This window comes from Mesocricetus auratus, unplaced genomic scaffold (assembly GCF_017639785.1).
Source record: "Mesocricetus auratus isolate SY011 unplaced genomic scaffold, BCM_Maur_2.0 Super-Scaffold_100011, whole genome shotgun sequence".
Classification (NCBI taxonomy): domain Eukaryota; kingdom Metazoa; phylum Chordata; class Mammalia; order Rodentia; family Cricetidae; genus Mesocricetus; species Mesocricetus auratus.
In genome coordinates this window covers 34,189,234-34,214,168 of record NW_024429195.1, presented here as the reverse complement: position 1 = coordinate 34,214,168, position 24,935 = coordinate 34,189,234, and the positions used below count along the sequence as shown (strand labels likewise).

Here is a 24,935-nt window from a genome sequence, read left to right as displayed (position 1 = left end):
AGGGGGTATCTCTTGAGCTGACCATTCCAGAATGGAGTGTTGCTGCAGCAACATGTTCCAGGATGGAGTGTTGCTGCAACAATGTGTCTTGCATTTTGCTTTTCTTAAGATAGTTTGGTCAATACATGATGATCTGACTTTAAAATAGATATAAATTGTCTGTGTAATGGCCAATGACAGGAGTACAGATACGAAGGGGCCACCTGCCATCCAAATGTAATTTTCTTTCTGAAACACCCATAGTCTGATCACTAATGAAGCCTTGCACACACACAGTGTTTGGAGAGTAGACTGGACAGAGGCCCATGCTTTGTCTAGAGAGTGAATCAACAGCAGAGGAGTCCGTAGGCAGGGTTGAGTCTGAGCAAAGCAAAGCCATCACCACCTATTCTGCAGCACTGAGTTCTCCTTCTTTTTTCATCAGTATGGTATGGGAAGCAGCACCAAAGCCTCCTTCACACCCTTCGTGGACCCCAGAGTGTATCAGACATCGCCCACTGATGAAGACGAAGAAGATGACGAGTCATCAGCTGCTGGTAAGCGAGCTGGCCCTGTAGTTATAGAAACAGGTTTCCTATTCTGTACAACCCAGTGACAAGACTCAGGTTACACCTTTTATTGCTTTTTATTTGTGGTATTCCTAAAGCAGATTACTTTCTCTCCCTCTGCCCCCGATTTTCTTTTCTATTATGTTTCTGGAAGAAACCCAGAGGTATCCCAGGATACTAGGAAAAGCAACTCCACAGCGATCTCCAAACTTACCACATATTTCTCAAAAACAGTTTCTGGGTATAATGCTATGCTCGAAGTAGTGCAGTGCTTAACACTCCAGAAATGTATGTTGAGTGGTGTTGAGTTTCAGGCGTGCACTTCTGCCGCAGGTCTGGCCAACTAAGAGGATGGCCTTGCTTCTTTACCATCTGCAACTCACTAATCATTGATGTCAGCTTATGTGGAGTCTCAAAAGGGCACTGTTTCTTGTTTGCAATTACAGGAATGGCAAATTTGACTGTGAGATTAATATTAATTTTCTACACCACCCAACGGAGTGTCTATAAGCCTGTTTTGCTAATGAATAAAATATTGCTCTGTGAACAACATGCTTTATCCTACTAAACAAATATAAACTAGGTTCATGGTTCTTGTGCCTTTACTATACCACACCCTAAGCCAAGCCCTCCCTCCATACTTCACTGGCTGGCTGTTAGGATGCATTGACTTCTCTAATTCTTTCTCTCAAAGCCCTGTTTACTAGCGAACTCCTTAGGCAAGAACAGGCTAAACTCAATGAAGCCAGAAAGATTTCAGTGGTGAATGTGAACCCGACAAACATCCGCCCTCATAGTGACACGCCGGAAATCAGAAAATACAAGAAACGCTTCAATTCCGAAATACTTTGTGCAGCTCTATGGGGTATGTTGGTGGTTTGTCTGTCTGTCTGTCTGTTTCTTTGTTTGTTTTCCCCACTCATTATTCAATTTACATTGAAGTGTTAAAAAGTCTATGGTTTTTATCATCAGAAAGCACTAGGGGAGTCACAGGTGGGAGGGATGGCACCACCTTAGGAGTGACCAAAAGTAGGAGATATACATATTATTACTCAAGATGGCATTTAGAGTGATGAGCAAAGACCAGCCACCACCTAATACTCAGCCACTGTGTCTAGCGCTATATGTGGCACCCGACATCCTACCTCTGTGATCCATGTAGTATCCTGCAAGGCACATAATGGCACCACCTTCCTTTCACAGCTGAAAAACAAGCCCAGCATATTTTAGTGACTTACCCAGGGCCTCTGAAACAGCAGTAATTGGATAAAACTTGAAAAGAGCAGCAAATGATGAGCCTTCCCTTTTCAGTGAAAACATCAATATGAAGCTCTCCTCAAGTATATCTGAAGATATTAGCTGGGTTCAAGCTCAGTACAGGTGTGGGGATCAAAGTCTTGGCCTATATTACTTACAGCATCATAGGAACATCAGGATGTGGTTCAACTGACCCCATCTCTGTTGCTAGGCTTGGATTGGGACATCCTAATTTTAAAAGGCTAAAGGTATTTGCCATGGGAGCAGGAGCAAGTATTGAAGTCTAGGAATTGTTCCATGTGAGGCACAATGGCTCTGCAGTAGGAAGATGAGATTTGGAGAACAAAATAACCACTTTTAACATGGTAGGACATGGCAAGTGGTCATTCATGTTTTTAGAAGATAGATATATACCAAGAGATGTTCAAGATCTTGTGCACAGTAAATCTCTCGATATAGGGACAGCATAAGTAGATAACTAACTTCTTTAGGTGTGAAATTTTATTATTATGATCATCCAGATGAAATGACTTATCTGCCAGCTTCCGGATAAGGATAACTGTTTACAGGGTCCTAGGGTAGAATTAGATAACGTGTGTGTGTGTGTGTGTGTGTGTGTGTGTGTGTGTAAAGGCTCCCATGCTGAGAGTGCAGAAGCAGAAACTTTTGTATTCTGAAGGTGACTAGTTTATCTGCATCAGAAACCACTGGATGAGGAGGTGTGTGGTGGCAGCGGGTGGGGGGAGAGGAGTACCTAGGAAGAAAAAAGTTGCACATACAGGGAGGAGGTTACTCCCCATAAAGGAGAAAGATGAGCAATTTTGCTAACTTACACACCTCTGCCTAAGGCTCCCTTGGCATGTACTCTCCGTAAATGGATAGCTGTGGTATTCTGCTGTTTCCACTTAAAAAAAATAAAATTGCAGTTGTTACCTGAGGAACAGTGATAGAATTAGCAAACTGGCCCTTCTACCTCTACACCGTCTGCCATAGCACCTGCTTGCCCATTTGTTTCCTTTTCATAGAACAGTTTTCTGGGCTTCACAGGGATCCAGGTAAAACTGGTGAAGGCCCACAAAGACTCAGTCCTTGTGTGCATCTTAAATTCCCAGGTGTAAACCTTCTCGTGGGAACTGAAAACGGCCTGATGCTTTTGGACAGAAGTGGCCAAGGCAAAGTCTACAACCTGATCAACCGGAGGCGATTCCAGCAGATGGACGTGCTAGAAGGACTTAATGTCCTTGTGACAATATCAGGTATGTTACTCTGCTGACCTGACCCCCAGATGTGCCCAGGTAGGAAGGTAACATCCTGATCTCTGAAGAAGACCTGCCCAGCAAACCACAGGAGATACACAGTGCTCTAACTGACGGAGATCACGTATGTGTATTCAACGCTGGAGGGTCTGGCTTCTACAGGAAGACTTGGCTGGGCACTAACCCTGAGTGAGGCAGACCTGATCACAAAAGCTGTGCATCTGAGCTTTTGCCTCCCTTAAAACTCAGCAAGAATATTATACGGCTGTCTTCACTGCAGTCACTATCATCCTCTGAGATGAAGAATATCAACATAAAGGCTTCTGGGTGGGGATTAGCAAGCAAAAGTCTCTTTTACCTCAAGATGTCTGCTTGTAATTCACCGATATTTTAAGAACAGTTGTACTACTAGGTAACCAATTCTAGAAAGAGGATAGAGTGGGGACATCCTCAATGGCACATTTTTATCACATCAATATCTTTTTAAATGGGAGAAAGACCTTGTTAGAGAAGTAAGCCTCATTACTAACAATTGAAAAATATGACTGGAGTCTGTATTTATTGATAAGAAGGTCTTTGCTTCTTCCTGGTAGTGTTTGAAAGAGTTAAACGAATTACCCTCCTCCCTTTTTATTTCATCAGCTATGGACTGAACAGTACTACTTACATGTTAGAACCACCTAGAAAACCCAAGCTTCCTCCTAGACCAGACTCAGAATCTCTGGGATAAGGTGCAGGCATTCAGTATTGATGATACTTTCTCATCATGCAGCATAGTTTATGAACTCTATTCTTCCTCTTTGTTATGCAATGAGGACCACATAGGCCTTCTGGGTTGAACCATGAAGATGAAAGTTTAACTCTCTAGGTGTGCTTGTGGTTTGAGGAAAATGTGGTCTCTTGGCACATAATTTCCTCTCTGTTTCACTTCTCTGATTGTTTAGAATTTTGTTGTTGAAAATAAAGGCTAACCAGGTAAATTGTTCTTATACTATGATTTGAATTGAGTTCTATGTGGTCTTTATTTCTGGCTAATTGTTTTCTTGATTACTGCACTCCCAAATCAAAACTGAAATCATCCATCTATCTGTCATCTATGCAAAGTGGAAAAGCTACCAGAAAATTCAAGGCCAGGCTCTATTTCACTGCTAATGACAAGTCTTCATCCTTTGTGTATAACTATTTCTTCTCATCATGGAGCACAAAGGGAAAAAAAAAGAGATAATGAAAACAAGAAGGGAAATTCTTGAACTCTTCGGGTCCTATTGGCACCAGAAGATGGAGCACTGGTTCTGCTCACTGTAGCTATCCTGGTCACCTGGGCTCTGGGCTTCTGCTTACACAAACAAATGCCAGCTGTGCAGTGTTTCCCACAGCTTAAGCCTTGTCGCAGTCCTCCATCAAGTCAGTGAGGGATGGATGCTCTCGTGAATTCTCTTCTTGGTGCATATCCCAGCCATACACCGTAAAACCTCTTTAAAGGCAATGGAAAATATCTGAGAAATAAAATGCACGAGACTAAATATCTCATTAAGAAAAAGCCATAGAAATGTGCATTTTCTCTCTAGTACTCAAATAACCCAGTGGAATGGATTCATTTTGCTTTCCATAAATCTTCCGTGTCATCCAGCTGTTGTTTTATCGTCCTGAGAGAGGGAACTTTAAACCTTGCTCAGAATTCCAAATCCACATCATTTTTTTCTTCTTTGATGTTTTTATTTAATATTCTTTTTGGTGACCCCAACACTATAACTTTGACCACTATCATCCTCTAAACTCAAATTGCTTTACTGAATTTGTTTCTCTTCTGTTAAATCCCTTTGTCTCATCAGTAAAATAAAACTTTGAACAATTGTCTTTGATGTGAGTGAGTAGGTAAAGAAAGGGAAGAGAAAACTTGAGGAGGCACCCACATAGGTAGACTGAAATACCCATTTGTCAACATTCCTTTATGAGATTAGTTCTAGAATGTTCTGGAACTCTGTGACAGAGTTGAACTCCCTTACCAAGTTCAGCCAACCTGGGAAGGGAGAGTAAGTGCAGCTTCCCCAAATAAGAAATTGCTTAGAAGTGAAAAGTTCAATTAGTGGGTTTTGACCAAAGCACTAGGGTATGTTGTTACACGTCCTAACAGAGGCAACAGCAAGGATAAGCCGGACACTGGTCATCTTCTCTCACAGACACACAGATGCCAGCAGCAGTCTAGAGAGGGGAGGGAAGGAAAGGCTATCACAGAGCTTGAATTTAAAACAGTTTTTTCAACAGGAAAGAAGAATAAGCTCCGTGTTTACTATCTTTCGTGGTTAAGAAACAGAATCCTGCACAATGACCCAGAAGTGGAAAAGAAGCAGGGGTGGATCACAGTTGGGGACTTGGAAGGCTGTATACATTACAAAGTTGGTAAGTGTCAGCTTGGGAAACTTGAGAGTCCCAACCGTTCGGTTAAATGTATTCAGTGCTTTCTACCTGCTGTGGATGGTGTATGTGTCACTAGGTTAAAATGTAACTGAACCCTCAAGTGTACTTGAATTATTCTCCCAGAAGTCAGATTAATGAAACTCAGGAATGCATTTAGAATAAAATGCTGGGCTTCAGTTTGAATATTTGTATGTGCTTCTCCCAAAGTTCCCTAAAATGACATTAAAAAAGTTAAAATGCACTAAGTCCCCAAGACTGATTGGATCAAAGGAAGAGACACCAGCAAATATGAAATGGTCATAAAACTGGATAAAAGTGGCTGTGTGGCCAAGGGTCAGACAGAGTAGATTAAGGATGCTGCATCCTCAGTCTGCAGTGAGGACCATTATCAAACTTATCCACACATACCCCAGGGAGTACCCCAGGATAGAGGTGAACAGCAGAGCTGAAAATAGGGATGCTGAAAAAGCAGAGAAGTTGAGAGTCTTAAGAGCCCAGCAACTCCCCCATAGGCAGGTTGCTGTCCTCAACACTGCAACAAAGGGGTAAGAGTTTGCACAGCCAGTGTGAGGGTAAAATAATTGTGAGGGCTCACACGGACACCTACACACACACACACACACACACACACACACACACACACACACACACACACCTTCCCTATGTAGCTCCCAAAATGTTGGCAGTGTAGTTATACTCCCAAGAAAGAGTTGGAAAAATTTGTCTTTGTAAAAATTGAATGTATGGATACTAATTTTCCTTCCTTCTCTAAAGTTACTGCTGGCAGTTGATTGGCCCACCTCAACCAGAGAATAGATAGGTAGATCTCATGTACAGGAAGCAGGAACAAACAGGAAGCAAGGACATCGGAGGATGCGGCATGGGAGAAAAATTCAGGAAAGAGAAAGCTATATTTTACAGAGATTTGAGGGGTTATTTCTAAATAAAGAATAGGAGTGTTCTTAAAGGTGGAGTAGAATTGGGGAGGTCAATAAAAGACCAAAAAAACTTAGCAAGAATAAAAATAATATAAGCATTTAAAGTTCAGAATGAAGAACCTGCCTATGAGGTAGAACTAAGACAAGCAGGGTATCTGCCTCAACCTGCAAAGCTTTAGGGGTGGCCTGACTGGGGTGACGGAGAATGAAGAAACAACAGACACACAAGGCTCTGATCTGGCATGTTGTGCACTCTGATAGAGAATCACTAGCATCCAGGAAACTGAGTGTGTTTACTTTATACGTCTCCTATAATCTCAATATAGGGAGCAAATTTATTGAATAGAGCTAAAGGAAGAAACAGAGCTAATGTGTGCAGGTGAACAAGAAGGCAGGTTTCTCTGTAGTCTCTGTAGGAGAGCAGCCTTTGTCTATGAACATCCCAAAAGAGGAAGCAGTCAACATATACTGCACACAATATCAACATCCACAAATGGACCATGGGAGGTTTTGCAATTTCCCTGAGCCTGATCTGAGAACAGCTTTGCTATTCCCATGAGTCGGAAGCATTTGGGTCTTGGACATGGCCATGCCCATATTAACAGTACATATTTACTAAGGACTTCACACGCTCCCTACAGGGAGCTGGAAAAAAACTCATGGGTTAAGAGTACTTACTCCTCTTCAAGAGGATGGAGTTTGGTTCCTAGCACCTACATTAGGAGGCTCACAACCACCTGTAATTCCAGACCGTGGGGATCTGACACTGCCCTGGTCTCCATACCAGGCTCATACTTGTACACACACATACACACACACACACACACGCACACACGCACTCATGCACACACACACATACACACAGAGAGAGAGAGAGAGAGAGATGAAAACAATAACATTAAAATTAATCATTTTAAAAAGAGGAGAAAATATAAGGAAAGAAAGGATCAACCCAAGAGGTTCAAAGTATGAGGCTCAGTAAAAAGGGACAAAATAGTAAGAAGAGATGGAGGAACATAGGAGAGAAAGAATAGAGAATGACTTCTAGGAGGCAGGCCTTGGCATCCAAATTAAAATGATTCTGAGAACACAGTACAGTTACTCAAAAAGAAAGGTCCCAAATGTGCTGCCTCAATATGGTATTTAAGTGTACAAGAAATGAGAAGGTCCTTGAAATTCCCGGGTTATAAGAAAATTAATAAACAGAATATGTAAAATAGGCCCAGAATCAGAGTGTCCTGTGGCCTTTCAAAATCAACACCAGGGCCCTAGAAAACAGAGCCAACTAGACTTCAGAGATCCAAAGGCAAAGTTACCTTTACCTAGAGGGCTAGGGAGCAGCTCACTTAGTGTAATCTTGCCTTCTATGCACAAACCTATCATAGTACTAGATAAATTAGGTGTGGTAGTTTGCCTCAGCACTTTGGAGGTGGAAGCAGGAAGATCAAAAGTTCAAAGTCATCCTTGTCCTTACAATACATGAAACAGTCTCGAAATAAAATATTTTCAACCCACATTATAATGCATAAAATGGGTGATGTTAGAGTTGATGCCCCTCCCTGATGTAGAGACTCATTATCAGGAATTCGCTCTCAGAACTTTAGAACTAAGAAGTCAGTCCCAAAATGTTTCAGTTGGGAACTTGTAGACCCAGGAGATCCTGGGGACCCAAAGAATTGAGGGTGGGGTTCCAAGCAGAAACACAGCCCGCTCAAGAGCATAGAAGAAGTGACCTGGGTTTGGAGACAAGAATTCTCCTGTCTCGACCGAGGACGGGGAGGTCTCAGCCTGTTGTTCTATTCAAATTGTCAAGTTATAAGCTGAAGCCCATTGCATTCTGCTTTACCCAGGCTACTAATTCAAATGTTAGAATAAGTCTTATAAATACACCTAGAATAATGTCTGACCAAATGTTTGAACATGATATGAACATGATCATGCAATCAAACTGGGCATCAGTTTTAGGAGCCGAAGGAAGACATTTATAGGTATACGATATCTCCAGAACCCATGTCATTCACAGTCTCTGTGAAAGCTACTGGAAGATGTGTCTCACTAAAATAAAAACTTAAAACAGTAATTTAGGAAGAAGTAAATGAAATGCCCAGAATGATGGCCAAAAGAACCCAGGACCACTTTGCCACAGGCCTGCAGAGCATATGGTGTCTAGTTCCAGGGGAGTGGTACCAAGAAAAAAACCGAAAGGCATGAGTAGCTCATGGCTGATTGACGGTGCTAAAAGATACTTCCTAGCAGAAAGTTCACATCTACTTAGAAACACAGAAAGCAAAGGTGTGAAAAAAATGAGGAAAGGCAAGAAAGAAATAAGTCATCAGTCCTTAGCTGAGGAGATAAATAATTTGAACTCTTCAGATGGCTTTAATCAAAACTTTAAAATTTTACATTTCTGAGTGTGATTTAAGAAATGGTATATGGATAAGAGCTATGAGTGGGAGCTATAGGGAAAAGGAAACGGTTTTATGAAAGTGATTCTTTCCATGCTGTGAAATCAGTAGACACTGTCCATATTTGGAACTAAGACTGACTATGTGACCTTGAGATTTTTTTTACCTATAAAACTTGTCATTTCAGAACAGAGATGAATAAGGAAATTCTACAGGTTTGTAAAATACATACAGTATGTTAGCTTTGTTTTTAAGCCAAGAAATTACCATGAAAGCGTGGCAGTGGGGCTTTAGACATTGCTCCATAGGTACCCTCATGCAGTCTCAGGAAAGCGCTGTGCAGGTTTGAAACTGTAACCCCTAGAGTGGTCCAGCTACATGCGTTGCATGACTGATGGTTAAAGTGGAAACAGGAACTCAGAAAGCAAGAATCAAGTTATTCATATTATCCTGTCCTGGAACCTTAGTATATTACCTCTTGACTCTCCTGCTCGAGGACAGTCTCCATGTCCCTTTCCTCCACGTTCATTCTGTGACCATCTCAGACACTAGGGAACAGTGACTAGTGACTAGAACATCCAAGAGAGGGAACTTCCCTTTGTGTTTTCTACCCTAAAGAAATCTTTGTAATCTTTATAATACGGTGGGCTTATGTATATGCTCTTATGTAGAAAAAATAGACAAGTGACGAAGGGAGCTATCGATGAAGCTCAGAAACACTCAGTACCTGTAAAATACATCCCACAGCCTCATCCTGTTGGTATTGAATCCCAGCAGCTAGTACATGCCAGGCACATGGAAACCTGCTAAGCAGTTTTGTCAAAGGAAGGAAGGGATGTTGAATGGGCACAGAACTGTTCACAAACCAGACCACATTGGGGAGTATTTTTTCCATAGCAATCTGGTGACATTGAGGCTCCACTGGTGCTTTTGTTTGGGAAACCAGACTTGGTCCTTTCTTGTCATATTCTGAAACTGCGATTTTTCTCTTACTTTAACCTGATTATGTGGCAAAGAATCAGACGCAGCCCACATCATTCCCACCAGGCAGCAGGCAGCTTCCTGTCTGCGAGTGTTTCTCTCTTGGAGACTCTGTGTTTCTTTATTGCAAATTCATGATTGTTTGCAGAAAAAAGCAGGGCAACTCAAGTGCAACAGTGGGAAAACTTAGAATTGCTTCTAAACATGGCTGTGAAAAAGCTGTAGAATTTGCTTTAAATAGAAATATTTTGCTATTACCATTTGACTTTTATTAGCCCAAATATTTTAGTGATCAGATTTCATAACACAAACTAAGACTGTGTAATTATAAAGCCATAAAACTAATTACAGAAGATAGTACCATTTCTGAATGTTGTGTCTTGCTATACATGGAAAATGTGTTCCAGAAATGCAAGGTTCTCTGAGTCCTGTTTAACCTGCACGTCTCCCGTCAGCCTTCCTAACATTTCTAGTTTGGTCCTTCTGGTCAAGGCTATATCATTTCACTGCCCTGACATGCACTACAAAACTACAAAATAAAGTGTAACTAGAGAGCAATAATTAATTAGTATTTATCAGAAACTTGAGACCATCTTAACTAACAGGAACATTTTAACATCGTTATCCAAAGAACCACAGATTCTCTCTGCTTTGCTTTCCTTGTGGGATTCCAACCAGGAAAGCAATGCCATCTTGTAATGCTTGTAACTAGTCCTGTGTACTCAAATTCCTATGAAATCTCAAAAACAGAAAGAAAGAATGACAATACCTGATAATAACTTGAATAATAACTTAACAAACGTGACCTTTTAGATAAACAATAAAATAGGAATAACACAGAAAAGCAAGCATCCTATAGAACATTTCTTTTGTCCTATATATATTTACATGATTTTCCTTTTGAAGCTGTGTTAGTCTTTGTGAATCTTTTTCTGTGTCTCGGGTAAGAAGTTGGCTTGGGATGGAGCTCAGTGGCAAAGAACACTTGCCTAACAAGAGGGCTTGGGTTTAGTCCCCAGCACTGGGGGAAAAAAAGAAAGAAAGAAAACGTTTACAGCATAAAAAAATTATAAAGGAACCAACTAGAAACTCAACATTTCATCTACTTAAATAAAAAATCTATCCTATCTAGCTTCCTTGTGGCACAGGATGCTTTCGTGCAGATATTTTATACAAAAAAATGGTGTCAAAAGTTTTAAAAAATTCTTCAAGGTCATCATGGTAAACACTGGTCATTTTGTTACCAGAAACAAGTAGACCACAGTAACTAATAATTCAGATGGCAGAATGTGTCATTCATTCACTTGGTACATACTTGTTGAGTGCTATTTTATGTGATGCAATAATGAGTTAGGCACTCAGTCACTTAACCAAGTGAAGATCCATAATATTTTATTTTCATAAAAAGTAAAAGGATTTGCCAGAGTACATGAAACCCTTAAAAATAAGCCTCTGACAGAACTCAGGGCCCCTATTACTTCATATAAATAATTACTTCATTTAATCATCAGGATTTAAATGTGAGTAACAAGCAAATAATAATGCATGATAAGCTTATGTTTCTGTTTGTTAATTGTTTTAGCATCTTGTCATAACTACATTCAAGTAAGCATACAAGACATGCAAACTAACATAAGAAAATGGCATAGGTACTTACCAAAATGAACATCCATGTCTAAACTGAAATTGTCCAACCTGTAGATAAAGAAAAATCCTTTAATATAAACCTTAAAAATTCTAACATTATGTCAACCAGGTACACCAAAGGAAATTAAATTTATGTGTAAAAATCAAAATCAACCTATTCCAAGGATAGCACTGCCTTCATTGTGAAGACATGTAGACAGGCCTATGTCTTCATTCATTAATACAAGCATTCTTGGATAAATTGATGCCATTTCTTAACTCTTACTCTCTTCTTTTACATTTCAGTTAAATATGAGAGGATCAAGTTCTTGGTGATTGCCTTAAAGAACGCAGTGGAGATATATGCTTGGGCCCCTAAACCTTACCACAAATTCATGGCGTTTAAGGTAAGCCCAGATATTGCTTGTTTACTTCAGTTTCCACCAGGATTCTATTTTCCACATAAGCCAATATCAGTTTTATTATGTAGAGAAAAACTTGTTTTAAAAAAATTCTTGAATTTATTATTTCAAAAGATTTTAGTATTAAAAATACTCTACAGTTTATCACATTAAAACCTGTGATTGTCCTCCTCCATTGGAAATCTATGAACTGTTGACTTCAAGAGGAATTTAGTTTGGAACAGTTACCAGGAAAAGTACCAAACACAACATTACACAACCATGTCTGCTGTAGAGCCACTGAAAATCAAACCTGTCTGGTGTTTTGCCTGAAAAAGACAGATCTGTGGCAACACTGTGTCTCCAGATCTGGTAATCATCACTGACATTTCTGAATAAACTAAGATTGATGATCTTTGTTTATTCCTATCTCATGAGGATGTCTCTGGAACAAATGCTGAAGGCAGTCATTCACGGAGAAGACCTCACTCTTCTGCATTTCCATGCTGATTGTCCTTGCGTTTGTTTGACTTGTTTTGGTCTATACACAAGGTTGGATCCCCATGAGGTTCAACTAGAGTAGGATGTTTGTTGTCCCACTGATCCCAGATTATAAAAGATGAGCGCCAAAAGGACCATTGCGTTCAGTCACACTGATGTGTTCAGAACCACATAGACATATCCAATGTGAATTTATCTCCCATTCTCTGCATTTCTCACTGATTCTCATTTTCCCTACCTTTGTGACTGTAATTGGCTTTTGGGTTTTTATTTATTCTTTCTTGCCACCTATTGTAAGTAAAGACCAAATATGCCCTGGGATTTTCATCAGAGAACAATCACTCCACTCCCATCTTGTTCTTTTGGTTCAGATGGCATTTTGTGATGTGCTGTGGATGACAGGTTCATCGACAGAAGTGGGCTTTCCTCCATAGGCCCACTTTGCTGCAAGAAATCTTTGGATTATGTTTTGGTCATAATAGCAATGAAAGGCTGGCTCCCAAAGCTAATGTGGTACTACTTTGCTGCCAAATTCTCTCTCCAGAAAAGCTTTTCATTCATATCCCTTCCCATTCCAACTCAAGTCAGCCCTCAGGGTCCTGGTCACAGCCCATGAGAGAACAAAACACTCCCCTCGGCAGATCAAACCCAACCTAGAAGAGGAAGCACAGAGGCAAAGCCTTGAAAGGGAAAAACTGCCATAGACCAGAGGTGGAACCTTCTCCTAGGTCCAGGACAAAAGGTGTTAACATCCTGTGCTGTGAGAATGACTATAGCAGATGTGGTTTCTTGAATCTTCCCCTAGAGCTCAATATCTGAGAAAAGTTACAGAATCATGACAAAGATAGAGACTGAAACTCTTTACAGCTATGGAGCTTAAGGCCTGGACCGATTGATAAGCTTAGCTGGAGCTTTTGCTTTCCAGTAAAATCCTTGAAGACAAGATAAGCCATGAGTATTGCAATGTGTCTTCTACATCTCCCTTTCTCATCCCCCAAACACAACTCTCAGAATACAGTGTAAAGTTTAGAGAAACTGACAATCACAGTAGGAAAATCATAGCCAATATGCCCACTAATCTCCAACAAAGCTAACACAGTGATGCTCCCAGCCTGTTCTTGAAGGTAGCAACCATAGATGAACCTGGGTACCACATGGGAAAAGGGGGCCGTGGAGATCACTGTACACTCTGTAGAGGACAAAGGCCAGAAATATACAGAAAAGAGCAGCAGCACCCAGCCACTGAGCTTTGACACACAAAGCCACTATCAAAATTGACAACTGTAAACTGTTTTTACTGTGCATGAAAAGAAAGGGAAAAATGGGAACAAACATAAACAATACAGCTTTCCTCCCGGAGTCAAATATGAGTAAACCTCAACCTGACAGAAATATTTTCCTAGTTTTTGAATGGGAGGGAAAAAAAACCACTTCCTTCTGACAGTGGCCAAGTGAAACTCTTAGGAATAAGACAACCTCTTTTAATGGCATGGATACTAACGAGCTGATTTTTAAAGTCTTTTGCAGATCTTCAGCATAAGCCTCTGCTTGTTGACCTAACAGTTGAAGAAGGTCAAAGGTTAAAGGTCATTTTTGGCTCACACACTGGTTTCCATGTAATTGATGTTGATTCTGGAAACTCCTATGATATCTACATACCATCCCATGTAAGTTTCAGGAATGGGCCTGTCTCCTGCATCTGCATGACGGCTTACATGTAGAGAGATTAGGTTATTCCTTTTTTCTCTTGAAATCATGCTAATCTGTATAAATTGTGAACTTTGGGTATCACTGAGTAGACAGAATGTTCTTAAAGGTTTTATTACTCCCTGAAGCTAAGTAGCACAAAAAAATCTATTATTTTGAAGATATTATCTTGTTTCTTTGGATTTCAAGTTGAAATGCATATTGTACAACAGCTGAGTTCCTATTTTTGGTTTTTGATTCTATGCTAGAGAAGAACAATGATTAGATATTAAATTCTTGGAAAATTCTCTTTTCTGCTTTTTCCCAGTTTTTCTCATCAGCCTGGGAGCAGTGTGTTGTGGTGGAGCCAAATGTACTAGGTCTCATACAATTTCTAGCATGTGTGAACCTGGCAATAGCAGACATGCTAGGCAACTTCTCCAGCTCTCAGCTTTCCCAGCTGTAAGATGGGACTCCAAGTACCTATTCTGTAGGATTATTACAATTATTGCTAAATTGACTCAGGACCCAACATATTCAAGTTCCTCTTATGAACAATATGATATTAAAATCACTATGCTGACTACTAATTGCATAAAGCATTACCGGTAAGGGAAATGCCACATAGATGCACACATGAGAGCCAGTGTGGTGTAAGCTATGCTTCATGAATTCCAAGGCTAATAACTCTCAATATAGTCTGAGGCTAGTCCATGGCTGATTGGTGTTTTGAGGTTTTAAAGAAGCCCGGTCCTTACACATGTGTTTCAATGCAGTTGCCACCCACTGCTGCATTGTATAGTTTTTTACTTGCGTGTCTACATCAAAGCTGAGACTTGGTCACCACTGTTATTTTCTTCAATCCCCCAAAGCCCTGTCAATCACATGCTGGGATGATGTGGCATTGTCAACCAAGAGTAGTAGTGGCACCTCACTTTCCGCAGAACCAGTCAGCCAGTGCTTATGTCAGCAGTGTGTCTGGTAGTAGGGAAATTCTACCTTCCCCCCCCAAAGAAATCACTAATTTAGATCATTCTGGTATTAGAGTTCCCAGGTGAAAATTCCAGGTACTTATATATACCCATGGCCTTTTTGTAGGCATCTGGCATTCTTACATTCTGTGGAAGCAGTCATTCTAGCGGGAACCCATGAATTTCAGTGTCAGAAAAATGTGCTCAGAGCCTACTTCTACCACGAGATACTCGTGTAGCTTTGGTCAAGTCATATAACCCTGAGATGCAGCTCCCTCATCTGCAACAAAGCTTTCTGTAACAGTGAACTTGTCTAAGGACTAGAAATTATGTATACAAGTGGTCCATTGAGTAGCACCCTAGTACTCCATACACTCAGTGTTACTGTTCTTAAGAACCGGTAAGATGGATTCTGGATCAAGTAACTGTGTTTGTGTATACCAGTGCATTTGACAAGAGGAGTGACTAAAGTAGATTTCAGTCTCTACAATAAAAATGGCATAAAATTTCATTACCATTCTTAAGACTAAAAGTCAAGAGGTTTTCTTGATTTTAAGTAGAGTGATTCTCCACCTTTCTTTGTCTTCTAGATTCAGGGCAATATCACTCCCCATGCTATTGTCATCTTGCCCAAAACAGATGGAATGGAAATGCTTGTCTGCTATGAGGATGAGGGGGTGTATGTGAACACCTATGGCCGGATCACGAAGGACGTGGTTCTCCAGTGGGGAGAGATGCCCACATCTGTGGGTAGGTTAACCATTCCTTATCTCCTTCAGCAGTTACACCCCCCCAAATGAAACAAAAGTCAAGAAATGTGAAACAACCATTTGAGTCCACACCAAAAAAAAAAAAATCTGTGACTAACACTGTAAGACTTGCTTTGTCTGTTTAATCTCAAGTCCTTTGTCCTTTTTTTGTGGTTAAGATGTGAACAGATGCTGTGAGTTGTTGCCCATCTAATGTTTTTAATGCAGTTTTGGAAATTCCTTTTGACAGCCTACATTCATTCCAATCAGATAATGGGCTGGGGCGAGAAAGCTATTGAGATCCGGTCAGTGGAAACAGGACATTTGGATGGAGTATTTATGCATAAGCGAGCTCAAAGGTTAAAGTTTCTATGTGAAAGAAATGATAAGGTAAATCCGTTTCAACTTTGCTTTAGTGTTTGCATTTTAAGAGACCACCAGGTACCTGTGAAACCTTCATTTTCCTTTATACTGATGAGTCACATCTGTGTTAAGTGATTAATAACTATCTTGAAATGACATCACTTGGTTTGATTCATGTGAACATTCAGAATTTATGACTTATGCATCCAAACTAACATAAAGCATCTAAAACTTTCTTGTGAACTCTTAGTAACTTTTGTGGCCTGTGGGCCTTCTGGTGATTTAGCAACTATTGCAGACCCTCCTATGCACTTAGACTATCTGGCCCATCATTAATCATCTCACAGTGGGTCAGCCTTTTGTTTTCACTTAGGCCTTTCATGAAGACACTACTAGGACTTAGTTTTCATAGTATATTCACCCTTAAGGGTAAAACATCTGACATGTAGAAATATGAACTTCTAAAAAATGTCACTCATTCCTAAAAAAATGTAGTCACAAACTCAAATCTTGCCATGTCCTGTCTCATTCCAGCCATGTGTCTCCTGACATGTCACAGGGGGTGGGGGGGGGGGGGGTCACGTACTAGCACAAGTGACCATGTCTATCCAGCATGATCAGTCACCCCACAGGAATATACTTAAGTGATCACACTCTACCTCTCCCTCCCTGTAGCTAATCTACATTCATATCCTCTGAGATGAGTCAGCCTAACAACCATGTCCCCAAAGCAGCAGTTATGAATGCCTGTGGGAAGGAATGTGATGGGTTGAACTGTTTACATCTCTTTGTTCACCCCAGTTCCCCAGAGACCAGATTGGTCTTCATCCAACCCGGATACTATGGGTCTGGATTCTTTGATCCTGGCTAACTGCTTCTGACCTAGTGTGGTCTAGTGGACAGTGGCTGTGGGAGACAAAGATGGTTACCAGGGGACTTATCAGACACACATCAGACTTAACAAGTAAAATTCAACACTTTCACAGGGCTTGAACTTAAGATGTGAAATGTCTGGGTGTGGACAACTACACTGTAGTTCTTGACAACGTACCCCAGCAGGCCTGGGCCAGCCCATACTCTCAGACTGGAGCCCACAACTGGGGACAACAGCAACCCTTTCTTTTCAGCAAATCCTCACTGTCCTCCCCAGTTCGATTCTCTAACCCCTTAGAGTAGCTGTACTTTCCTCTGTAGCATTAGGTAATTCCACAAGCTTCTTAAGGAGCCATGGGAACAAGTAGCATTAGGGACACACACACTTTCCTCAGACCACAAACACTGGCTGACTGAAGGGCTATTGCACAGCCCCAAATACCATTTTCCTGGGGCAGTGGTTCACTGACATTCAGCTCAAGCAAGCAGTAATCAAAATCTGCTCACTTCTCCCAGGCCTTTGACAAAAATGATTGAACTGGCTCAAATCTAATGGACTGTGGTTCTGCTTATTAATGCCATTATCTCCTTTGGCTTAGAATCTGCCAGCATCAGCACAGAGGCCAAGTGCCCAACCCTGAAGCACCAGACTGGACAGGCATTCAACACCTTAGCCTAGTCAAGCACAGTCACTCTAATGTCTTTGTTTTTAAGTCTAAAAATCCAACGCTGAAGTTGTGCAACTGTCAGTAGGCTCCCAAATTTTGCCCATAACTTTGGGAATTTAAAGGGATTCTCTTTCAACTTCCTCCATGTCACTTGCAAAGAAGAGAAAGATTGTCCCTGTACCTTTACAAATCATCATTGTTCCAGGCCAGGAGTCTAGCAATAAATAATAATGTTAGAAAGTATAATGTCAGGAGAGATTCCACACAGTGCACTGTCTCAAAAGTCACTACAGACACAGGCCACAAAAACTTAACTGATGTGTGGCAAGAATAGGACATGTGAGAGAAAATGGCTGGACAGCTGAAGAGAAGGGGGAAAACAGCCCATGAAGTTGAACTAACTTGTTTTTAATTCCAAACAGGTCTTTTTTGCATCCGTGCGATCTGGAGGAAGTAGCCAAGTGTTTTTCATGACCCTCAACAGAAATTCCATGATGAACTGGTGACGGAAGAGCACTTGGCACTTATCTTCATGGCGTTATTTCTAATGTAAGAGAACATAACTCGTGTGGACGTATGCCAGTCTAGAGGCAGAACCGGAAGGCCTGCTTGAACGCCCCGCCTTCTTTTCCCGCTTCCTTCCCCTCCGTCCCTCCCAATAGCCCCTCTTTCAGTGTTGCAGCCTTGTTGAGAAGGATAGAAAGAGGTGGCAGGAATGTCCGTGACATCCCGAGGATGCTGCATTGTCTGTGGACAGAGTTGGACCTTGTGCCCTTCGGAGTTAGGGATAGAAACAAATATTGTGTGCTTTTATGATTAAGCTGTGTTCATGCTGGCTTTTCAGTTCTTTGGGTTTGGGTTTCCTTTTTAACTTTTTTCTTCTTTACCCCCTTATTTTATAAGGATGGGGAAAGGATACATACTGGGAAATTAGTCTTTTTTTAATTCTGTCTGCCTGCTAGCTTTAAGTATATGGTGTGTTGTAAAACTTCCAATTCCCAGTAGTGAGAGACAGCACAATAAATGTACCTTATCTCCCTGCACTGAAGGCTATACCCGCATTGTCGGGTAATTTAAGAACTCTCTTGCCTTCACTAACCCAACAGACTGTTTTGTTTTGTTTTGTTTTTTAATTGCTACTGGCTAATGAATTTTTGAAAGAGAAGCAAAATAGCTTTCTCCTCTCTGGGGAAATAGATTTTAAATGGCTAAACTACTAGCCTTAATCTAATAAAATCAACTACCACTTTTGTGAGTCTGACAGGCCGTAGTTTGATATGGCCCTTTCTAGAATGGAGGGTGTTGAGTGGGACAGAGATGCCATTGAGTTGAGTGGACTTGTGATTGGGGAGGGACTCTGGGATGCCACTGTCCCTCAATTATTATGCAACAGATCAGGGCAAAACATGGGATGACAGGTGGGTCACCCAGAAGGAGCTTATGAGAAATGAGCTAATATGTCTATGTAAATACACACGCATTCTTTCCTCAAGGCGCAAAGCCTCCCTGCTAAGAGGTCCCTTCATTTGGGTATGTTAGGATTGAGACTGGTTGAGACCTTTCCTGGAGCTGAGGTTACATGACAACCATGCTCCGGAATGCCAACCCAAGGGTGCCACTTTCTCAAGATTTTAAACTGTGACAAAGAAGAATCATTAAGAAATACTTCTGAGCTGCTGTGTTCTCACTGGGTCAAGGGACTAGACTCCTGAGCCTGCACAGACACTGCAGGTTCCAACAGCTCAGGTCTTAGGGAACCTGAAGGCAAGGCTTTGGCCAAAATTCTGAGACCCTAATCATGTTATGTTCCTCCAAACTTCCCAACATACTGTTAACAACATCTGTGCAGAGATGTGTGTGTGTGTGTGTATTTAGTTCAGGTTGACTTGTGTCCGTAAAACCCTTACTCGGATGATTTGAACCTTTATGTGACTGGCTGGGATTTTTCCCAAAGCTGTAAGCATGGCCGCCTATGGTATCCAGATGTTGCGAAATGGTATCTGTGCTGTGCTTCCTGTTTTAACCTACCTCGTTTTGTTTGTTTTTGTTTCTCTGTTCACCACAGCAGTGTTATCTCCAGGAGACATATAGAGAGCTTAACTGGGCAATCTCAGCTCTATTGAATATTTTCAAAACAATAGTTCACCAAATTGTTCTTTAAAAATTGGAGGGAGAAAAAAATTTCCAGTGACAAAAACCTAATGACACTTGGTTTTAAAGAATGCAGTTACTGTAAATGAAAAGAAAAACAAAAACTGTGATCCTACTGATTTTGCCTAAACAAATGAGCAGCTAATGTACTATTAATGAGAACGAAACACATGCTAGGAACATGGTTTGGCCAGAGGGAATGAGAAAGGGAATGATTCTGAATTCTGAACTATAGCCTACTGTGTTATCCCCAAGGGCGATGGTCATTTGCAGTTATCTAAAGCAGGTAACACCAGGAATGTAATAAGGGTGGTCTTCAGGTGATCACCAGATGTGCCCATTATGGTCCCTCTAGTTCTCAAAAGCAATGAAATCCCCCCGTTCTCATTTTTACTGCTGGGGTTATGCTGCTGAATGACAATGTCTTCGCAAATTCCATGGGACAAATTCAGCAACTCTTGCGATTGGATGCTGATATGGACAAAAATAATGTGGATCTGGATCTTGTCTCCAAACGAGATTGCCACCAGCTCTTTATATTGCTGCTGTGACAGTTTGAACCAGAGGCTTCTTTAAATTATGTTGCAAACTGATCTTTGTTTTTATGTTTTGTTTCATTCTTATTTCTAAGTGATACATCCAAAACACACAGCTTTAAATGATTTTTTATTGTGGGACTTTGGGTACAGTTAAGAAATAAAAGGGAATCATTGTGTTTAAACATAAGGTAGTTTGTGAATGTATTTTTTAAAATCTAGATTCATTGGAACAAAAAATCATAAGAAAACATATTAATGCCGTCTTGTTTACAGTATGTACAGTGACATAACATAACATGAGCTTTTTCTGGTGCCAACAAAACAAAATAAAACACAGACGTTAAACATCAAGCCATGCCTTTTATATTTTTGTACAAACATTTTGCACTGAGCATAAGGTAAAAGCAAATTTGAGGCCCACCAATCTCTGCTCCTTAAAATACATTTATAGAATTCCTGGAAGTAGTTATCTTTGAAAGTAAATATTCTGGCATTTATGACAGGTCTCAACCCTGACATCATGAGACCTTGGTCATGTAAAATATATCAGAATGGTGCCCCTGTGGCTCATCATACAGTTCCCACTGGGGGAGAGTTTCCTTTTGTTTGCTTTTTTTCTGTGGATGTGATCTCTTTACTTATAACAGTTTAATATTTCTTCTGTTGTGATCTTTCCTTTGAAAGGGTTTTGTTACTAGAAATTAGACAGGCTTCTGTTTTTCTATAAGGAAGAGTCACCTTCCCCGAGATTAAGCTTTAGTGTCCATCCTCAACACACTAAATTGTTGACATTCAGCAAACCCACTGAGCATGGTCACACCACAGCTTTGGCCTGGGACCTAGAAGAGACCATTGTGCTTACATGCTTGCCAGGACATTGTAGCTTGGATTCCTGTTTCCAGTGAATGGTGGAGATGGATGGACTGTGAATCCTCTCCTACCAATTCCATCCAGATCATATATAGCCACCCCACAACATATAAACAACTTATATTAAGGACCACATGAAACCTGATAGCTCTAGTGAGATGGTGCTCAGTGGTTTTCTTAGGGAATTTTAAACAAACTTCAAGACCTAGACTTCTTTGTATTATTATGATTCTTATTCAGTGGAGTACATTAAAGTTAGGGCAAACTCTCATAAGGCCACTTAGATGGGGCCCCATGCTTCTAACACTACCATTCTTTTCTGGGGTACACACCTAACAGACCTTGTATCAAGTGCACATTTTTCGATGTCATTGTAGTCTCTGGTCATCACCACCTACTTCTAACAGTTTTCTGTCTGCTCCTGTGATGCGCTGATGATTATGTCTCTGGTCGATCCCCTGCAGTAGTTTAGAAAGAGGTGTGATACCCAGGCTGGAGCCATTTGGGTTTTGTCCATTGACACAGAAGGGCCAAAGTCTGACTTCACAGCCCACAAAGCTTTCTTTAAAAACTGCTTTCCCTGCTACTGTGTGTATGAGTTCATGTCCCTGTATCCTTGAACCGTGCAATTGCTCTGTGTGTGCTGTCTTGGAAAGTCCATGTGAACAGACACCGTTGCCTTCGTGCTAACTGCTTTATAGTATATGATGTGATACATCAATGTTAAGAGAAGAGACAGAGGTGTTGATGAGACTTTGACCTTAACCTGTTGCAGGAAAGCATGAGAAAATCTATCCTGCTCCAAACACGTCAGAGACTCTGGTACTGTGTTCTGATCATCTCGACAGTTGTAAATTATTGATTACCTTTTAGTTCATTCCTGAAGAAAATTAAATATAAATGTCTCAAACAACACATACAAACCGTCTGATGGCCCAAGAACTTGATTTTCATTATCACACAAAATTTAACCCCTAAAGTCTATTTTTTTTATTTTCTTGCTGGAATTTCTCATAAATGCCATTGTATTTGACCTTGCTTGCTACAGCAGTACTGGGGACCCTGAAATGAGCTGTCTTCCCGTGAGTCTCACACAGCGTGACTATAACATGATCTTTCTTCCAGAACCCAGCAAAGAGTAAAAGCTCCTCACGTTTGCAGGTCCTGAGCTGACACACATAGACTTTTACCAAGTCTTTCCTAGTGTCATTTTTATTTCCATACTGTGTCACTGTTCCAGAAATTTCTCCATAGACATTTGTGTGATTCAAAAAATTGCACAACATTAAACAAGATCTGGACCCTGTGCATTGAACTTTATTCTTCTGCACATGCCAGTCCATGAACGCCCACAATACAGACCAACAAAGATCTCCCCAAAATTTTTTCAACTGAAGATCCCTGGATAAGGTTTGCACTGTTTTAACTCAGATCAAAATGTTGCTAAACATTTGGGTGAAATCTAGAAAATACAATTGAAAATAAAAAACCCTCCCTGAGCTTTCTGACTTCTGGCTGTGTGTAATCATCTTTGTAGCCACTCACTCACCCTGTTTGAGTTTGGTTTTGCTGATTTATCTCTTAGAGATAGCAAATTGCTTTGCAGAACAAAGGGCTCGCAAATGCTGACAGGCAGGCAAGAGTTTGTTCCCAGCAGTAGATCACTATGGGTCCCAGCAACGATCCATGCCTCAGTTGCCCCTTGGCTTGTCCCTTCTCCCAGGTTAAAGCATACTGTAGTTTGTTTAAGGAATCTGAAACATTTTCCTAAGTCAGAATTTCACATGTTGGGTGGCAGCAGTGAGGGAAAGAACAGCAAACTACATGCATTTTAAAACTGCGTGTTATAAACACACTTTTCTTTTTGTTACTGCAGCTGGAGAGAGAGAGCGCAAGTCTATAATAGTAGAAAGGAAATATTCCTTTGCTGTGCCTATGATTGTTTAGATTTTAAACCTCTCATTTTCAAACATGTTTTGAATGGCTAAAAGTCTGTGAAACTGGATATAGTTATACCTATGTGTCTTACCGGAAAATTCTTCCACTTGAAACTTATTTTTAAGTATGCATGTTCCTTCACTTATACAACACTTCTTCAAGAAGTCCTTTCTACAGATGCTCCTGTCACAGTTGGGAAAGCCTAGGAAAGCTCTAAGCCAAAGACTCCCTAGACCTATAACCTGAGACCTGCTGTCACATCATCACAGAGGAAATACGTGTGGAGTATGAATAGGAACAAGACACATGATAATGCCTCGTTGCCATTTCCACATCAGAATCCCACCTTACTCTTCCCCACACTCACTTCTCTGAAGCTCTTTCACCCACTGAGAAAGTCCCTGAGCTCACCCCCCCGCACCCCCAGTTACTCTCCAGTATTGCTCCTGTATTCAGCCCTTGGCCCGCTGCCATTTCCAGCACTACCGTTCTGAATGCTCCATTTAGACACACCTACAAACACTGGCTTCTCATTTTTCTGATCTTGTCTGGTAAAACCTATTACCAATGACTATAGAAGCTCTTAAAGTGATAGTGGGAAGTTTTTCTCATTTTCTCATGGTGTGCCTTATACATCCTTTCCAAATAAAAGCCATTGCTTCACCCATATCCCCTTCCCCTTAGCATTACCAATGTCTCCCATTCTTTGTAGGATTTCACCCACTAACAATACAGTCCTCTGGTCCAACCCTCTCCTTGGCCCCATGACGGCATTTCCCTTCCATCTATTGGTCTTCTCTGCCTCAAAGATAAACTCCTCCAGAGAAGCTGTGTCTACTCACTAACTAAATTTTTTTCCTTACCTTTTGAGCTATTTTGAGTCAGTCATTCATCCCAGGATGGTGATTTGCTAAGGGTATTGGTGGCTGCCTCCCTGTCCAGTGCAGCAACCAACTCTCTGGCTGCATCTATGGTTTTTGACACAGCCAGGAAATGCTTCTTGAGAGAGCTCCTATGCATTGGTCTTCCCCGCTTGCTGGTGCTAGCAGCTACTACTGGATATCCCCATTCTAGGTGAATCTCTTCGATCTTGGAGCCTCAAGAATCATCTCTACAATGGTATAACCCTCATCTTCATCTCCAATCCCAGCCTTCTTCCTAAAGGCTTCATTCATGGGCTTAGTTTCCTGATGAGCATCTTCATTGAGATGTGTACTGTGTCCCAAAAGACTGGCTCGTGGTCTTCCCCAGATTGGCAAGATGTCAGAATGTGGCCTTTCTTAGACTCGGAATTTCCATGATCTGATCTGGGCCCAGGCCACTTGCTACCTGGCATGATATTTTTAAGATACAAGCCCAAATATGCCACTCTTCCACTAAGCTCCACAATATCTTCCCAGCTCACTCAGAATAACGTATTCATGTGGTCAATAAAGCCACTCAAATAGTCTGTCCTACCTTTTGACCCTACCTGGCTACCATAATCCCTTCTACGACCTGTTTTTCTCTGTTCACTTGAATCCAGCCATGCAGTCCCTGCCTCAACCAGAATACCCTCAACACATTCCCCTTCCTGGTACCCCATCCAGAAACTACATACCCGCATGCCTCATTCTTTCTCTTTCTTTAGATCTTATTCACAAATATTCCTTTACCCTCAGAACCACATTATAAAAACCACCACCCACAGCCATTTTCTGCTTTGCCACCATTCTTAGTTGCTCTTGCCAGCTATTTTGCTCCTGGGTCTGTCTTTAAAGTTCTTTGAGAGATACCTAGCAGACAGTAGTTATTGA

At 41.1% G+C, this 24,935-nt stretch overlaps 1 protein-coding gene across 6 annotated transcripts in view; it reads left to right on the top strand.

Annotated features, from left to right (window-relative positions):
- Tnik (TRAF2 and NCK interacting kinase) overlaps positions 1-22,709 on the top strand; it is a 386,642-nt gene extending 363,933 nt beyond the window's left edge. For all 6 annotated transcript variants that reach the window (XM_040754595.1, XM_040754593.1, XM_040754589.1 and 3 more), the window contains 9 exons: positions 425-536; positions 1,243-1,413; positions 2,918-3,061; positions 5,327-5,461; positions 11,736-11,836; positions 13,849-13,998; positions 15,579-15,738; positions 15,988-16,127; positions 18,064-22,709. In XM_040754595.1, the coding sequence (XP_040610529.1) occupies positions 425-536; positions 1,243-1,413; positions 2,918-3,061; positions 5,327-5,461; positions 11,736-11,836; positions 13,849-13,998; positions 15,579-15,738; positions 15,988-16,127; positions 18,064-18,147 (1,197 nt within the window). In that variant the 3' untranslated portion in view covers positions 18,148-22,709. The remainder of the gene's footprint in view (positions 1-424; positions 537-1,242; positions 1,414-2,917; positions 3,062-5,326; positions 5,462-11,735; positions 11,837-13,848; positions 13,999-15,578; positions 15,739-15,987; positions 16,128-18,063) is intronic.
- The last annotated feature ends 2,226 nt before the right edge of the window (positions 22,710-24,935 follow it).